At 43.8% G+C, this 14312-nt stretch overlaps 1 protein-coding gene across 2 annotated transcripts in view; it reads right to left on the minus strand.

The window, feature by feature from the left end:
- The window catches only part of LOC130203018 (poly(rC)-binding protein 3), a 68577-nt gene that overhangs the window by 16033 nt on the left and 38232 nt on the right, over window positions 1–14312 (minus strand). The window contains exons 4-7 of one of the 2 annotated variants that reach the window (XM_056428919.1): window positions 4280–4459; window positions 505–528; window positions 375–407; window positions 19–135 (exon numbers count right to left, since the gene is read on the minus strand). In XM_056428919.1, the coding sequence (XP_056284894.1) occupies window positions 19–135; window positions 375–407; window positions 505–528; window positions 4280–4354 (249 nt within the window). In that variant the 5' untranslated portion in view covers window positions 4355–4459. The remainder of the gene's footprint in view (window positions 1–18; window positions 136–374; window positions 408–504; window positions 529–4279; window positions 4460–14312) is intronic. The other variant, XM_056428926.1, reaches the window with a different exon arrangement.

A 14312-nucleotide genomic window follows, 5' to 3' on the forward strand; every position in this document is an offset into this window, starting at 1 on the left:
CAAACTCTCTTTTCCTACCTCCTCGAATTTGTAGGCAATCATAGCAAAAGCCTTGAAGATGGTGTCTGTTGGTCCAGTGATGGTGACAATCCTCTCAGGACAGCTGCCCTCAGAAATATTGATTCGTGCTCCGCTCTAGAAAAAAAAACACACACACATGCGGTCAATGGGATCACTATAATTGATGCGCGTCCTCACATTACGAATATCTACACTGAATTTGAATAATCTATTCACCGCAAGAGAGCTGGCGATACTATACAATTAGAACGTGTCGTGAGTTGTCATTTGTTTTCAGCAATTTGTATTCTTCAAAGAGGGAAGAGCGTCACATTATTACAATGCTGTGGTTTTTCTTGTATATTGAAACCCACCTCTTCTCTCATCTTCTTCACTGTTTCCCCTTTCTGTAAAAAAGTTAAACATTTTTAAATTACTTTTATATACTTTTCATATATAATTCCCAATATTACAAACATGTGTGATTTAATAAAAATAACATACCTTTCCAATTATACTTCCAACCTCCTAAGATAAAAAAAAAAGCCAGAGAAGAGAATAAAACATGAAGTGAAGGTGTAAATAGTGCTGGGGCATGCACAGGGTGCACAGCTGTATTAGCATGTAATCACTCTTCGCCAGCCTAACTTTGGAGGACACGGTATTATTGGTCGAAATTGATCAGTACTAAATTACATAAGCACATGTCATATTTAGTTTTACAGGGAGAAAACATCATTGGATTTTGACCACATTTTGTTTTTACCTTTCAAATAAATAAAAGTGCCTTTTTTTATTTCATCTCGCCTTAGAGCATTTATTTATATCCACTAAGCGTTCTCAAAAGCTACACGGTAAAAACACTTGCCGCCCTATCTTTTTACCCAAACTTTTACTCAACGACAATTATTGAAAATCAAATTCCAATACAAACGTTGTTACTTGCTACAAAATGTATATTTACGTGCATGTTCCTGCTGCAATCTCTATGCGTTCATCTATTTAATCATCCATGATTTACTGTATCGTATCATTGCAAGTTACTGTGCATCACTCACAACTTACATGTTGTCTCTTTCCATGCATTCAGAAACTGTATTAAAATAGATTTATTCAAGCTCTTACAACAACGATGCATCGCTCTCATCTGACAGTCAGTCTCATCTGACAGTCAGACCAACTCACAGCTGCAGTAAATCTAATCGGTCGTATATTCGTACGATTGAATTCTTCGACAAAAGTGAGCAGCCATGCAGTCGGGCGAATAATTGGGCCGCAGATCGATTGGCACAAAAAAAAATCAGTGGGGAAGATTTGGGATTTAGTCCCTCGAGGCCAGCTGACCTCCCTGGAGACAAAGTCATTGAACTTCATCACCCTTCATCAAACTCTGCAGACTTGAAATAAGTGAGGCAAGTAGCGTGCCACTTTGAGTTTTTATGGCCCACAGCGTGACCACCTTTCTGCAGAGAAGGCAACAAAGCAATGGCCAAGTTAACTGAGCAGGGTGGATCTTAACCAGCTGGGCCAGCACACACACACACACACACACACACACACACACAGTCTAACAAGTGTGACCACCTCTCCAGGAGTAGAAGGGGAAGAGAGTGGAGGGAGAGCACAGCACACATAAGTGCATGAACATAAAATCGATGGCGGTGCCCACTTACTCCGTGCCTTGGGAAACCTGAAAACACGAGAGGCTGAGAGACAAGAGCGCACCGAGGAGAGTCGGGTGAAGCCCGCCACTCTTTAAGGCTGGAAGTGGAGTCTCTACTTGTGAGCTCTAATCAACCGTCCTGATCCCGGAGGCCCGGTCTGTGCATCAGCACAATGACATGTCATGCGGTCAAGCAGAGAGATAAAGAAAGACAAAAGACAGCTGCCGGCCGGCTGCCACGACGTTCAAACATCAGCGGGAGGAGAAGCTGAGAGTGCAACAAGTCCCGCCTCTGAATCAACCCTGTCCTACTGGATAAGGACTTAGGAAGATGCAACCTGCAGTGGGATGAGCAGAGCTACAAAATCAAAGCTCAGCACTTCCATCTATTACATTAAAGGTCATGTTTTAGACCCCGTTTACACGATGGGAAAACGCATATATTTTCATGCGTTTTGGCCTTTCATTTACACAAAAACGGAGGTTTTATCACGGAAAACGATCATTTCTAAAAACTCCGGCCAAAGTGGATGTGACACGTTCGTGGGTATCCGCGGCTCAAAGGATTCACACACAGGCAAGGTTGCAATCAGAATGGCGTTTATTCGCTCGTTTCAACACTGTATCTCGGCTGCTCCGTGGCCAGGTTCCGGTCTCCTCTCCAGCGCTAGCTCTGCGTCTATAAAGAGGACGACAATTCCTGATCCGGTGCAGCTGAGGCCACCTTGCCCCTTCCGGCACCGTTCCTCGAGCCACACCTCCAGCTTCACTTACTCTGCAGCTGTGCTTCCGCACCCCCCGCTGCCACAGTGGAGATTTCTGAAAACTCAGTTTTTGTGTTTGCGTGTGAACTAGGTCAAACAGAGTTTTAGGTTGTCAAACGTCACAGTATGCGACAAAAAATGCTTCACGTCATGTGAGCGTCCTGTTTCCAGTTAGTTTGGCCGCTCCTACCAGGGTTGCCAGGTCTGTGACAAAACCAGCCCAATATCAGAACTCAAAATATGCCCGTGCCAAACCATACACTGCTTTTAAAGTGTGTGTATGTGGACGTGTCCAATGTCCATGTGTGTACGTGCTGATCTGGAGTCAGTTTGGTAGGATTTGTGTATAAATAAATTATTTCATTTAAAATATGGATTTTTATTTAAAGATATTCATGTAATTTGCATGCAAAATAGGTCTACCCGAACCAGCGGACAACAAATTCAACCCGCGGCAACACTTCAAAAGTAGCCCAATTCCGCGGGAAAACCGCGGACCTGGCAACACTGGCTCCTACGTCCAGTGTCGACTGCCTTCATTTTCGTTGTCAGGTGCGCCCGAGTTATTTCCTCCTTGACATGAGGAAGCTCCTCGGATGTCTCGAGTCTTGAGAATTCTGATTGGTTTGCATGTCTTTATCCTTCTCGTTACACTGCCGACTACAGGTTTGGCATAGTTATGACGGCGCCCGGGGGCGTATTTGTGCGGGTTCATATAAACAGAAACTTTTTTGAAAACGACCTTGTGTGTACGACGTTATTTTTGAAAACGGAAGGGCAGAAATATTCGTTTCTGTAAATACCCGGCTATGTGTAAACGTGGCCTTAATCTCAGCTGGGTGTCGCTGCACAGAACCCGGTCACGTTGAGACCGGGACGGGAGGAGCGGCGTCACACCGAGGAGATGAGATGAGCAGGTTGTACAGCTGCAGTGGATCTGTGAGTTAAACTATATATAGTTTACAGCACTGTCGTTAGTGTAGAATAACAACCTTCAAGTTCACATCGAGTGCAGCTGTATTTACCACTTAAAACGGCACTTCAGTGATTACGACGACATATTTAGAAATGAATGTTCCGAGGACTTTAATCTCTATCGTGGGTCATGCTTCAAAAACATTTGGGTCTCTATACTTCCCATAATAATCATATTTTTATTCGACCTTCCCTGCAAATGTATTTTAAGTTCCATGTGGTCACCTTGAAACATAGGTTCTTAGTTCAAAATCAATTTTGAGTTATATATATATATATATGTAACAGTTTAGCTCCACGCCTTCCTTTTTGTAATAGTTGTTTTCATCCTGTCACACCATCTCGTCAGTCCAACTCCCCTCACCTGCCTCTGATCACCTCGTTAGTCCCTCATTACCTTCACCTGGTCCTCACGCCCTTCTCACCTGCAGCCCATCCCCTCATTAGTCCCTCACTATTTAGCTCCCTCACTTCCACTTGTCCTCTGCCAGATTGTCTTGTGTTTTCGTGCCAAGTTCTCCAGCGTTATCAGAGTATATTCCTGACCTGCCTGTTCTGACCCTGCCTGCCTGCCCTGACCTCTGATTCTCTGCCTCGCCCCTTTTTGGACTTGTTTGCTTCTTCGACTGATCTCCCTGTTTTGACCCAGCCTGTTTCCAACCAAAGACAGTATTCTTTGTTACTCCTGTCTGAGTCGTGCTTTTGGGTCCACTCTAATAGCGCCGTGACATATATATATATACAAATGGACATTCTGTGGTTGAAGACATCCTGGGAAAGGTGAAATATGACTTAGTCAACTTTTAATCGAGAAACAAATTGCCAAAATGTATTTCCCTTGCAACCACAGTGAGCATAAATGTCGGTGCCTGCTTACTTTTCCATGCATGAGGAGGCGGATGGAAAGCGTGACGTTGAGGCCACCATCTGACTGGACTTTGATGGGCTCCATGCTGGGGGGGCAGGGGTGGGGAGGGAGTGAGACCAAAGCACCGTCCTGGAATGGGATGTCCTCAGAAGGCAAAGGGGGAGGGTGGTATTCCAGCCAGCCAATCACCTGCCAAACAAAACATCTCATGAAAACATGCTCTTAGAAACTAGAATGGGCACTCGGTAGAGCGCATACCTTCGCATATCACAAGATTGGGCATTGAATTATGAACATTTTGGCATTAGTTGCATGCCAATTGGACAAAAATGTATCGTGCTATGGTAAAAAAAGAGTTTGACCTTTCCATGACCTTGACCTTTGACCCGATTGATCCCAAAATCTAATCAAATGGTCCCCGGATAATAACCAATCATCCCACCAAATTTCATGCGATTCAAGAACATTTTGACCTGTTCATGACCTTGACCTTTGACCCGATCGATCCCAAAATCTAGTCAACTGGTCCCCGGATAATAAACAATCATCCCACCAAATTTCATGCGATTCGGTTCAATACTTTTTGAGTTCTGCGAAAGATTTTGACCTGTTCATGACCTTTGACCCGATCGATCCCAAAATCTAATCAACTGGTCCCCGGATAATAAACAATCATCCCACCAAATTTCATGCGATTCGGTTCAATACTTTTTGAGATTTGCGAATAACATGCATACAAACAAATAAATAAATAAATACACGGCGATCAAAACATAACCTTCCGGCATTTTCAATGCGAAGGTAATAATCACATATTTAGGCGGACGGATCATAAACTCCAGTAGGAGACAGGGGTTATACAGATTACAGATGAATTTGTTTTTGCCTTTAGCGTATGGCAAAAAATACCAGACAATATTCATTTGTGTGCCTCAAATGTATTTCCACAAATCCTTAAATTCTAAATAAAAACTTTAAATCGCTAATCTCATTGTGCTCATTTTACAGTTCACCGCACAGAAGAAAAAAAGTGTGTCTGTAAATACAGCAAAAGTTAGGCCTCACTTTTGTGAGGTCCCCACACAATAATTACTGCATAAATAATGCATAAATATGCAGAGAGATAACCAGATGTAATCTCAGAAATGAATAAAAAAAGGAACCTGATTGTTTTGTTTATAATTGGACTAAACAGTTTAGAGAGGAACATGTACTAAATACATTTGGGACACTAAATGGTTCACAGAATCGTAATACTGACCACTAAAGGGTCAAACATATTAATTTGTCACAGAGGGCTGCACTAGGGATGAAACTAAATGACGATAATGAATGCATCACCGAAACTCCTTAGGATTCATTTCTCGATGTAAAGTGCAGCACGTTGACTTGCAAAGTCCTTGGTGGCGAAGTCATCACCGGTGTGTTTCTGTTATCACTGTCTGTTTCTGTTGTGTTTCCTGTCACTCACGTTTTCGCTCGTTTCAGACTCCGCCCTCATGTGTGATTGCAAGCCCCGCCCTTTAGCGCAAGCTACGAGCTACGAGCGCGACAGTCTGACATCCGTTTTTGTCAGTGCGGCCATGATAACGGCTTTTACAGAGAATATGGCCGAAGAGGTTTTTAATGTCGTCATTGTCAATCGTCGTTGAGTGCTTCTTTTTTCTAAAGTATCGGTTCAGGCACCGTTTAGCCACTGGTATCGTTTTTGAAAGTACCGGTTTAGCACCTTTATCGGGGGGGAAAAAATAAAATAATACCCATCCCTAATCCTGGGCCTGTCTGTGCGCTTTCTTAGGTTTCTACCCTGACTACATTGCCTAGTAATGGACAACGCTAAAACCTGCTCTTGCCGCCTGGATGTTCTGCACCACCTGTCCAGCCATCCACAGCCCGTCCTTCTCAGAGCTACGCCTGGAGAGCAGCGGTCCCCAACCTTTTTTGAGCCACCGACCGGTTCCGTGTCAGAAATTATTTTCACGGACCGGCAATATAAATGACGAAATAAATATGACGTCATACAATTATACGAAGGGCATAAAGTGCCAAAACTACAACTCATCATTACGCCGAATTAGTATGAGCCGTGCTTGTTGACCTGCAACGAGCCGCTAATGGAGACGGCGACACAGACGTGTGTTTGGTCCGCTGCTCCTCACCGAGTTCTGGTCGCTGTCATTAGAACAGGCAGAGTTGTTGTGTGAAATGTCCCTTAAGGCCACCGTCATTTGCATCTCCAGCACATTTTTTTCTAGCTCGGACGGGCTCGATTCACCGGGTGGGTTTGTTTACAAATGGGTTGCAGGTCTATTCTTTTGCAGTCGGGTCTTTTGTGGTTGGAGTACCGCTCAAACTCTTTTAAAAGCCTCTTCCACCCGGTCAACGTCTGAAACATGTAGAATATTCCGCTCTTCACTCGCCCACACAGCAGCGACTTCATCGGCCAACTTGAAAACAGTTGTCATTTCCCTGAAGTGACAGAATTCATTGAGCAGGTTGAATCTGTTTTAAGATTCTTTGTCACTGAAATGTGCCGCCAGCAGAGGGTCCGGCGCGTGAGACTCGCCTGCAGCGATAAACCCGAACTTTAAGACTCCTGAACGCGGCTCCGACGTACACACGGGTATCCGGTCCTTTTTCAAAGTAATATATTTTTCCGACTGATTAAAAAAAAATGTAAAACTTTATTTATTCACTTGGAGACCCCTGCTGTAGAGGACGTCCCCGACGGGGCAGCGCCCCTATAACCCTTTTCTGTCGTGAGTCGGGACAATAGACACGACCTGGATCTATGTTGAGAGCTAATCCATCTCCTTCTGGGAGGATAGATTCACTCCCAATCCGATATTCCAGCATTACTACAGGTTTACTGAGCAAATCCATGAGAAAATCCACCAGACCGAGAACCAGGACCCCTCAACACACTGCCAGGTGTCTGGTGAAGGGGGCGACAGGAAAGCTGCCGTCACACAACGCTGCGGTGGTCAACACGCATAATGGCCAGATAATGCACCTGCACGGCAAATCCTGGCCAGCACTCGTCAAGTCTAGTGGTTGCCAGGCACTCTGCGCCGAGGCACTCACAGTGTGACACATTAAAATCAGAAAAGATGCCGCAAACCTACTATTGACTGCAACGAATGAGTATTTTGATGGTCAAATAATGTACAGATGAATAAAATTGACTATTTTTACCAAGAATCGCACAATTACTAATGGCACAATTATTCAATGTCTGTCGTCAATAGCGTTTAAATTCAGCTCGAGGTTGCTTTACGCCAGTCTCTTCCAGCACTCGTAGCTATGCCTGTAATAATGTGCTATAATTCCGAGCTATCCCAGGGAATCATTTCATAAAACATTTTTTAACGAATTTTTAATCAGCGAAAATGACGCATTTTGCTATTGCTTCGAAGGAAAACACGTTGTATGAGGATACGTTGTTTAGGCATGTGCTAAATAACACTAAAGACAATAAAGATGAACTTTTTTTGCAGGGAGAAATATCTTTGAATTTTCCTGCCGATGCAACAAAATATTCAACTGAAATTAAAACCGGTTGAAAAGCAGCAGAAAATGTTTGACGTACAATCCACGTACAGAGCATTTTTCGACATCTGTCATTTGCGCAATTGCAGATTACCGAAAATAAATGCGACAAAAATAGACTCGAAGCTTAAAAAAAACACGACATGTGACATCTGCCATTTGCGCAGTGACAGACGTCACACCTCCATTTCAAACCTCCTTTTTGTGTTTTTTTTAAGCTTCAAGTCTATTTTTGTCGCATTTATTTATGAGTAATCTGCATTGACCGACATTTAAAACCAATGAATATCCCACTTTATTATAACGGTATCTACATCGTCGGATGGGGGCTTCCTGTCTGTGTGAGCTCGCTTGTTTCACTGGAGGTCAGACATGTTTACACCTTGGTTTGTGTCCGGATTAAACAAACCAGAGAGCGCGTTGATTGGGGAGCGTCAGAGGGGAGAAGTGGGATTTTCTGACCAGTCAAGAAGGAAAACCACCATGGCTGAGAAGTGGCCGATAGTCACAACCCATCATTTACTTATTTCTTATCAGCTTTATTCAAATAAATGACAATTTGTCTTTATCCCTGCATCTCCATGACTTTATGTCATGGCTTCAGAGCTCTAATGGTGCGCTGAGGCGACGACATTTAAGCTGTGAGGAATGTTTCTTTTGAACATAATTTGCTGCAGTTGCCTCAGCAAAAGAATACATAATCATAGCTATTTCTAAAGAGCACTGAATCGATATGTCATGTGAGACGGGTGTCTTTGTCAGCTGGTGGTTTTAACAAAGGCGCGTGATGACAGCAGAGATCTGCCGGTCTGTCGAACTGAGTGTTGCTTCCCACTGATGATCCCCAAGGTAATCCCATTGTGGAGAGGAAGCGGGAGAAGCACGGCCACGCCACTCGAGCTGTTTTGAAAAGCTTGTTGACGCCACGGTTCAAACCAATTTGTGGCACCAATCACAATTTTAGTTCCTGAAACTTTTTCACTTCTTGCTTATCTGTTCTTATATCAGTGTTTTTTTAAATGTTATTGCTGCAATCGCCCCTCTGCGGATCAATACAAGCTTATTTCATCTCTTCTTATCTTAACTTCACAAATCTTCAAGTCAGTGGTACCTCCATCTGCCTGATGGATCATCGAGGTCTGGATCGTGGAATATGCCTACTACCAACTAAGCCACTGCCCTGTTGAGACTCCACCCACTGTTGAGACTCCGCCCACTCCTCCTCTCTACCTCCATCTGCCTGATGGATCGTGGAGGTCTCCATCGTGGAATATGCCTACTATGAACTATTTATACACTCTGTCATATTCATTGAATGTATTTAAACTCTAAATCTGTCCTTCTGGTCACATGACATCTATTGTTCTGTCCATCCTGGAGAGGGATCCTCCTTTGTTGCTCTCCTGAAGGTTTCTTCCCTTTTTTCCCCCCGTGAAAGGGTTTTTTGGGAGTTTTTCCTGATCCGATGTGAGGTTCTGGGACAGGGATGTCTATGTGTACAGATTGTAAAGCACTCTGAGACAAATTTGGAATTTGTGAAAATAGGCTATACAAATAAACTGAATTCATTTGAATTGGTACCTGTGATCTGTGAAAAGCATCAGGGAGAGGGTGCAGTAGCTTGGCGAGCTATGGAAGGACGTTGACCAACAGAGATCGGCAATGCAAGCTAAACCAATAGCTGCTCGGCTGGGTCGAAGCGCCACCACCGTTACCGACATGACACACGCAGACTCTTGATGACGTCTGATGTAAAATAGTCTGTCTGGGAATTTGCTAATAAATGTGCGAATAAAGGATTATTTTATCGTATAGCCCAATCGGTTTTGGATCTTTATTTTGTTGGCTGTGAGAAGCGAGCCGTTTTAAAACACAGCACACGGCTGCACATACACAGGGAGCATCATGCTGTCGGTCACTAATGTACATTACAGAATTCAGTTCACAAAAAGGATGGAGAGCATTCTTCATGAAGGAAATCTCTATGCTATCCATTCAATATTCATCATGTTGGCATTCAGATTGATTTCTTTTACACTTAAACTGAGAAATATTCCCTGCCGGTTGTTGGTATTGATAAAGTCCACAGTGCTTGGTCAAAGTGCTGCATGCAAATGACAATATTTTCGGAAAGAAAATGTCCCTCAAATTGACGCTCAAAGCATTTTGTCAAGCACTCAGCTTTTTAGTCTCCTGCAGTTAAAATCATCAGCACATGCTGTGTTTAAACAAAAAAGAAGAAGCAGGGGGCCAATTAAACTTGCCATTGCTAGCCAGGACCGTCTTTGAGATTACAACCCGGATCAAGCACGGTGCTTTTGTTTTGGTTCTATTTGCACACTCCCTCTACCGCAGAGCACTTTCTAAGATTTCAAAATGGTCATGAAGAGCGTAGATGCATTTGGGGAAAAAACGGGCTTCAGGAAAGCAGAAAGGGATGCTTCAACATATCCGCAGACACACTTCCCGAGGAGTCTTTTGTTGCGGCATTACAGTCTGTAAGCAGCCGTCCTGCCGGACCTACACGCCCCAAAAGTGGGCTTCAAACCTGTCGTATCCAATCAATCGGCCCGGTTAATTTCTCAAGCAATCGCCCCTTGCATTGTTCCTCTGCCTGGAGGGTGATCATGGTTTATTGGTGCGTGCCTTCTGTTTACGCGTCTGACCAAATCATCCTTGAAGAGACCATGCTCGTTTTGTCGGCGCGGTCGGCAGTCGCTAAGAAGAAGAATTACTTTATCAAATACTCAATCACGAGATAATGACACAGCTAACAGTAAACAGGCTTCTCTGTTTACATATAAATAGGATCGATTTTTCACAGTAAACTCAGCACACTTCATCTCCCCGTACAGGGCAAGATAAGCAAGTCGTATTTATACGTACATTTCATGATAACTTCAAGTCTGGCTTTTTGAATCTATCGAATGATGAATCCAAAAATCAAATTAGACATGTGGGAAATTAACACGACACGACATCTCATCTGATTAGGGCGATTCTGTGGAAAAAAGTTGAAACGTTTTTGCCTGCTTCCATTATTCCCCCGAGACGTCACACCGCATGCACATGCAAATGGTCGCCGAGCAGAAAGAAGGCCCTTGCGCCGAGATATTTTCGATGAGAAACACAACATTGGACCACGGTAATATTCTCATCTGTGACATTATTTTGAAACATTCAGAGGGTGTTTACCTTTTCCGCGGCTCCAAACAGTCGACCGCCACGTTAGCCGCTAACAGAAAGATTAGCAACGCAGAATTGAAATAGCATAAACCCACCCCACCGCCTGCCCCCCTAACCCGAAGACACGATGAAACACTGACACGTCATTGGCCGACACGCGGGGTCACGTGGGCGAAGCGTCACCGCTTGGCGTCACCGTTGGTGTGCGGCCCCAAAGATGCCCCCCCCCCCCGGTCTAGCCGTTTGCTCACGCTTTGACCGATGCGTGGGCAGAAGACATGACGGGTGCCCCAGATTAGGACGCCCTCTGGGCTCTTGTCGGGTGAGGGGTCGGATGTGGCAAACAGTTCAAATGGGTGCCTGGATATTCTGAGAGACATCGAACCTCCTCCAGGCTATCAAACACGGTGGAGCTCGATGCTTTTGCCGGTGTTGCGGTCAAGATCGGCTTCTGATTTTGTGGATTGTGCCTTGCAGTGTTGGAATGAAAACATCGCCATGTAACACCCTGTTCTGTTTCTCCTGTGTTCCGTGTCTCCTATGTCTCCTCTGTGTCTTCTCTGTCTTGATTGTTTAATTCCCTGCACCTGCCCTCAGCCACTCTTGTCTCGTTACTGTCTGATGTCGTACACCTGTGTTTCCCCCCTATATATTGTGTCAGTCTTTCCCTTGTCTGCTGTCGGTTTGTCGTCTCTAGTTCCGTGTCTTTTTCCCGTCGTCCTGTCTGTCATATCTGATCCTGCCTGACCTGACCGACGATCCTGCCTGCCCCTTTTGGACCTTGTTTTTTTGGAAACTGTTTTGCCTCATTAAAGAGTGCTTTTTGTTATTTATATTGCGTCCAACCTGTCTCTCTGCGCTTGAGCCTCACCCCGTCACAAAGAACTTGACACGCCATCGCCGTTTCCCTTTCTGACACGCGACACGCCCAGCATCATGCCACAATGCTCAGGATCACAGTGGAGTTGAATAACCCACAGACTTGACATACTGTATTGCTAAAAGTATTGAAAACAAGTCATGCTGACTTGTTCTTGCTCCATAAAAATGACCACACAGTTGTGATTGGTACGCCGCCGTGTTGGAACAAACAAAGGGAACAAGCACTAATCAACTATGAAATTGTCTGAATCCATTTCTCCTCTCGAGGAGTCGGACCCAAACAATCTCCCAAAAAAATCATTTCCCACCATTCCGTTTCATTGCACTCGTGATGGAAATGTCTTGTGTTTTAACCACCCTGATGAGGACCCTGCATGATAAATAAGTGTTGTTTGTTTGTATTGTGAGTATGTATGTGTGTGTGTGGGTGTGATTTATTGTGATTTCTCTCGCCCAATATGTGTCTATTTTATTTTTAGTTATATGATCAAAAGTTCTCTTTTAAAAAAGAAGTCAATAAAAGCAGAAATTTGATTTAAACGTAGTTGTAACAATACATAACAATGTAGCATTGTTGTGTAGTGGATAAGATTAGCCCGCCTTTTGTAGGGGTTAGCCAATAGCATGCTGAGAAATTTAAAGGTATATGCATGTGACCAACATGCTAACTAATGATTGGCTCGAAGCCCAGAGAAAGGATGTGTAAAATACCGTAGGAGTTGGGAGGCACGACACATTTGTCCACCTTGTGTGAGTAGCCTACGACAGACAGCTAAGTGATTAACTGGGAAAGATATTTATGCTTTGTGATCCTTATTCTTTTATTAAATACCTTATATTATAACTTTCTGAATCCAGAACTTTTTTCCAGACCTTCAGATCGTTTTTTAAAAGGCAGTTTTTTCTGGATGTTGGCGGCGGCGACGACGCCCCGAAGAGAGGGAGCCGCGTGGACGCTACCATGCATGATAGTTTTTCCTCCTCACTCCTCACTGGCTCCTCAGGTTAAAGCCATTATTGTTCCATGTTTCCACGTGAACCGCGACCTTTCCAGAGATCACCAAAAGGTCATGTGCTGTAATCACACTGAGATTTGGCCAGGGATGTTTTCCCACAAAAATATAGGCACGGTATTCGCCTGTACCCCCATGCCAAGGGTCGAGTAAAAATAGATATTGAGCAGCGAGGTCACTTTAATCCTAAATGTATCACTTTCTCACCCCGACATTGGATTTTTTTTCCTGTTTAACTTCCGGTTACCGGAGTGAGGCTGAGAAGGCGCCACTGGATCGGCAACAAGAATCATAATTAGCCTGCACGTGGCTGGAAGGAGAAGAGGCATTCAGGTCTCAGACAAACTGAGCGGGAGTTGTTTTTATCAGATGTGATACGGCTGTACGATTAAGTGGGACGATTCAGTCAACGGGCGGCGAGCTATTGTTCGGCGGATAACAAACGACCTTCAGGCACGGAATCGAATTTCACTCGCAATCGAACATCTTCTCATGACCGCGTTTTCCCAGATGAATCGCCTGCGTATAATGAATGTTTCCACCTCATGGATGATATCAGCAGTAAGAGCAGAGACGAACACGCTGCAGGTCCTGGGCCCAAAATAAGAGGACTTACGGGAGGACCGTGCTTCTTCGCTCAAGCGCCCACAGCAGTGTCTGAACTCTCTAATCACGTCGCTGCTCCACGAGCCACGCAGCTAATGCATCCTGTTTCAAAACAAAAGAGTGTTCCTTCATGGCAGGCTGTTCAACGGACATCTTGAGGGTTTTTCCGTGACCGATCTTCTGGACATTCTTTTCCTTTTCTTTTATTTGATGCTACGTTTCCTTAATGAAAAGGTTGTGAAGGCTGTTTGCGACTCTCTCTTCTCGTTTCCATCAGACGGCACTCGATGGGATACTTCATCGGGAGTCAACAATATTACTGCTCACGATTGGTAGGAAATAGTTTCTTCCCTGGTGTTAAAGGACAAATCATCCACGTCCATTGCTTTGGATTTTTTTTTAACTTGCTGACAGTGTGCTGTTCCCACTGTGAGCGGGGCGACGTGACAACTAGAGTCCACCTTATAACATCTATTATCTATTATGGAATTATTATGTTCATTGATTGTATTCTATTTTTATTTTTATTATTTTATTGTTTTAATCTATGTCTATGTTTGCTATTATGCACTTTTCGCTGAGTCAAATTCCTTGTATGTGCAATAATGATTGGCTAAAATATACAATAAGAATTGGCTAAAATATACTACTTCTACTACTAATAATAATCATACTAATACTACTAATAATTATTATTATTATAATAATTATACTACTACTACTAATGATAATAATATCATTCAAATATGTTACTGAATGAAAATATATTCAATATTCAGTTTTTTTGCTAATTCATGTTTAAGGCT

Source organism: Pseudoliparis swirei, chromosome 2 (assembly GCF_029220125.1).
Source record: "Pseudoliparis swirei isolate HS2019 ecotype Mariana Trench chromosome 2, NWPU_hadal_v1, whole genome shotgun sequence".
Lineage (NCBI taxonomy): Eukaryota > Metazoa > Chordata > Actinopteri > Perciformes > Liparidae > Pseudoliparis > Pseudoliparis swirei.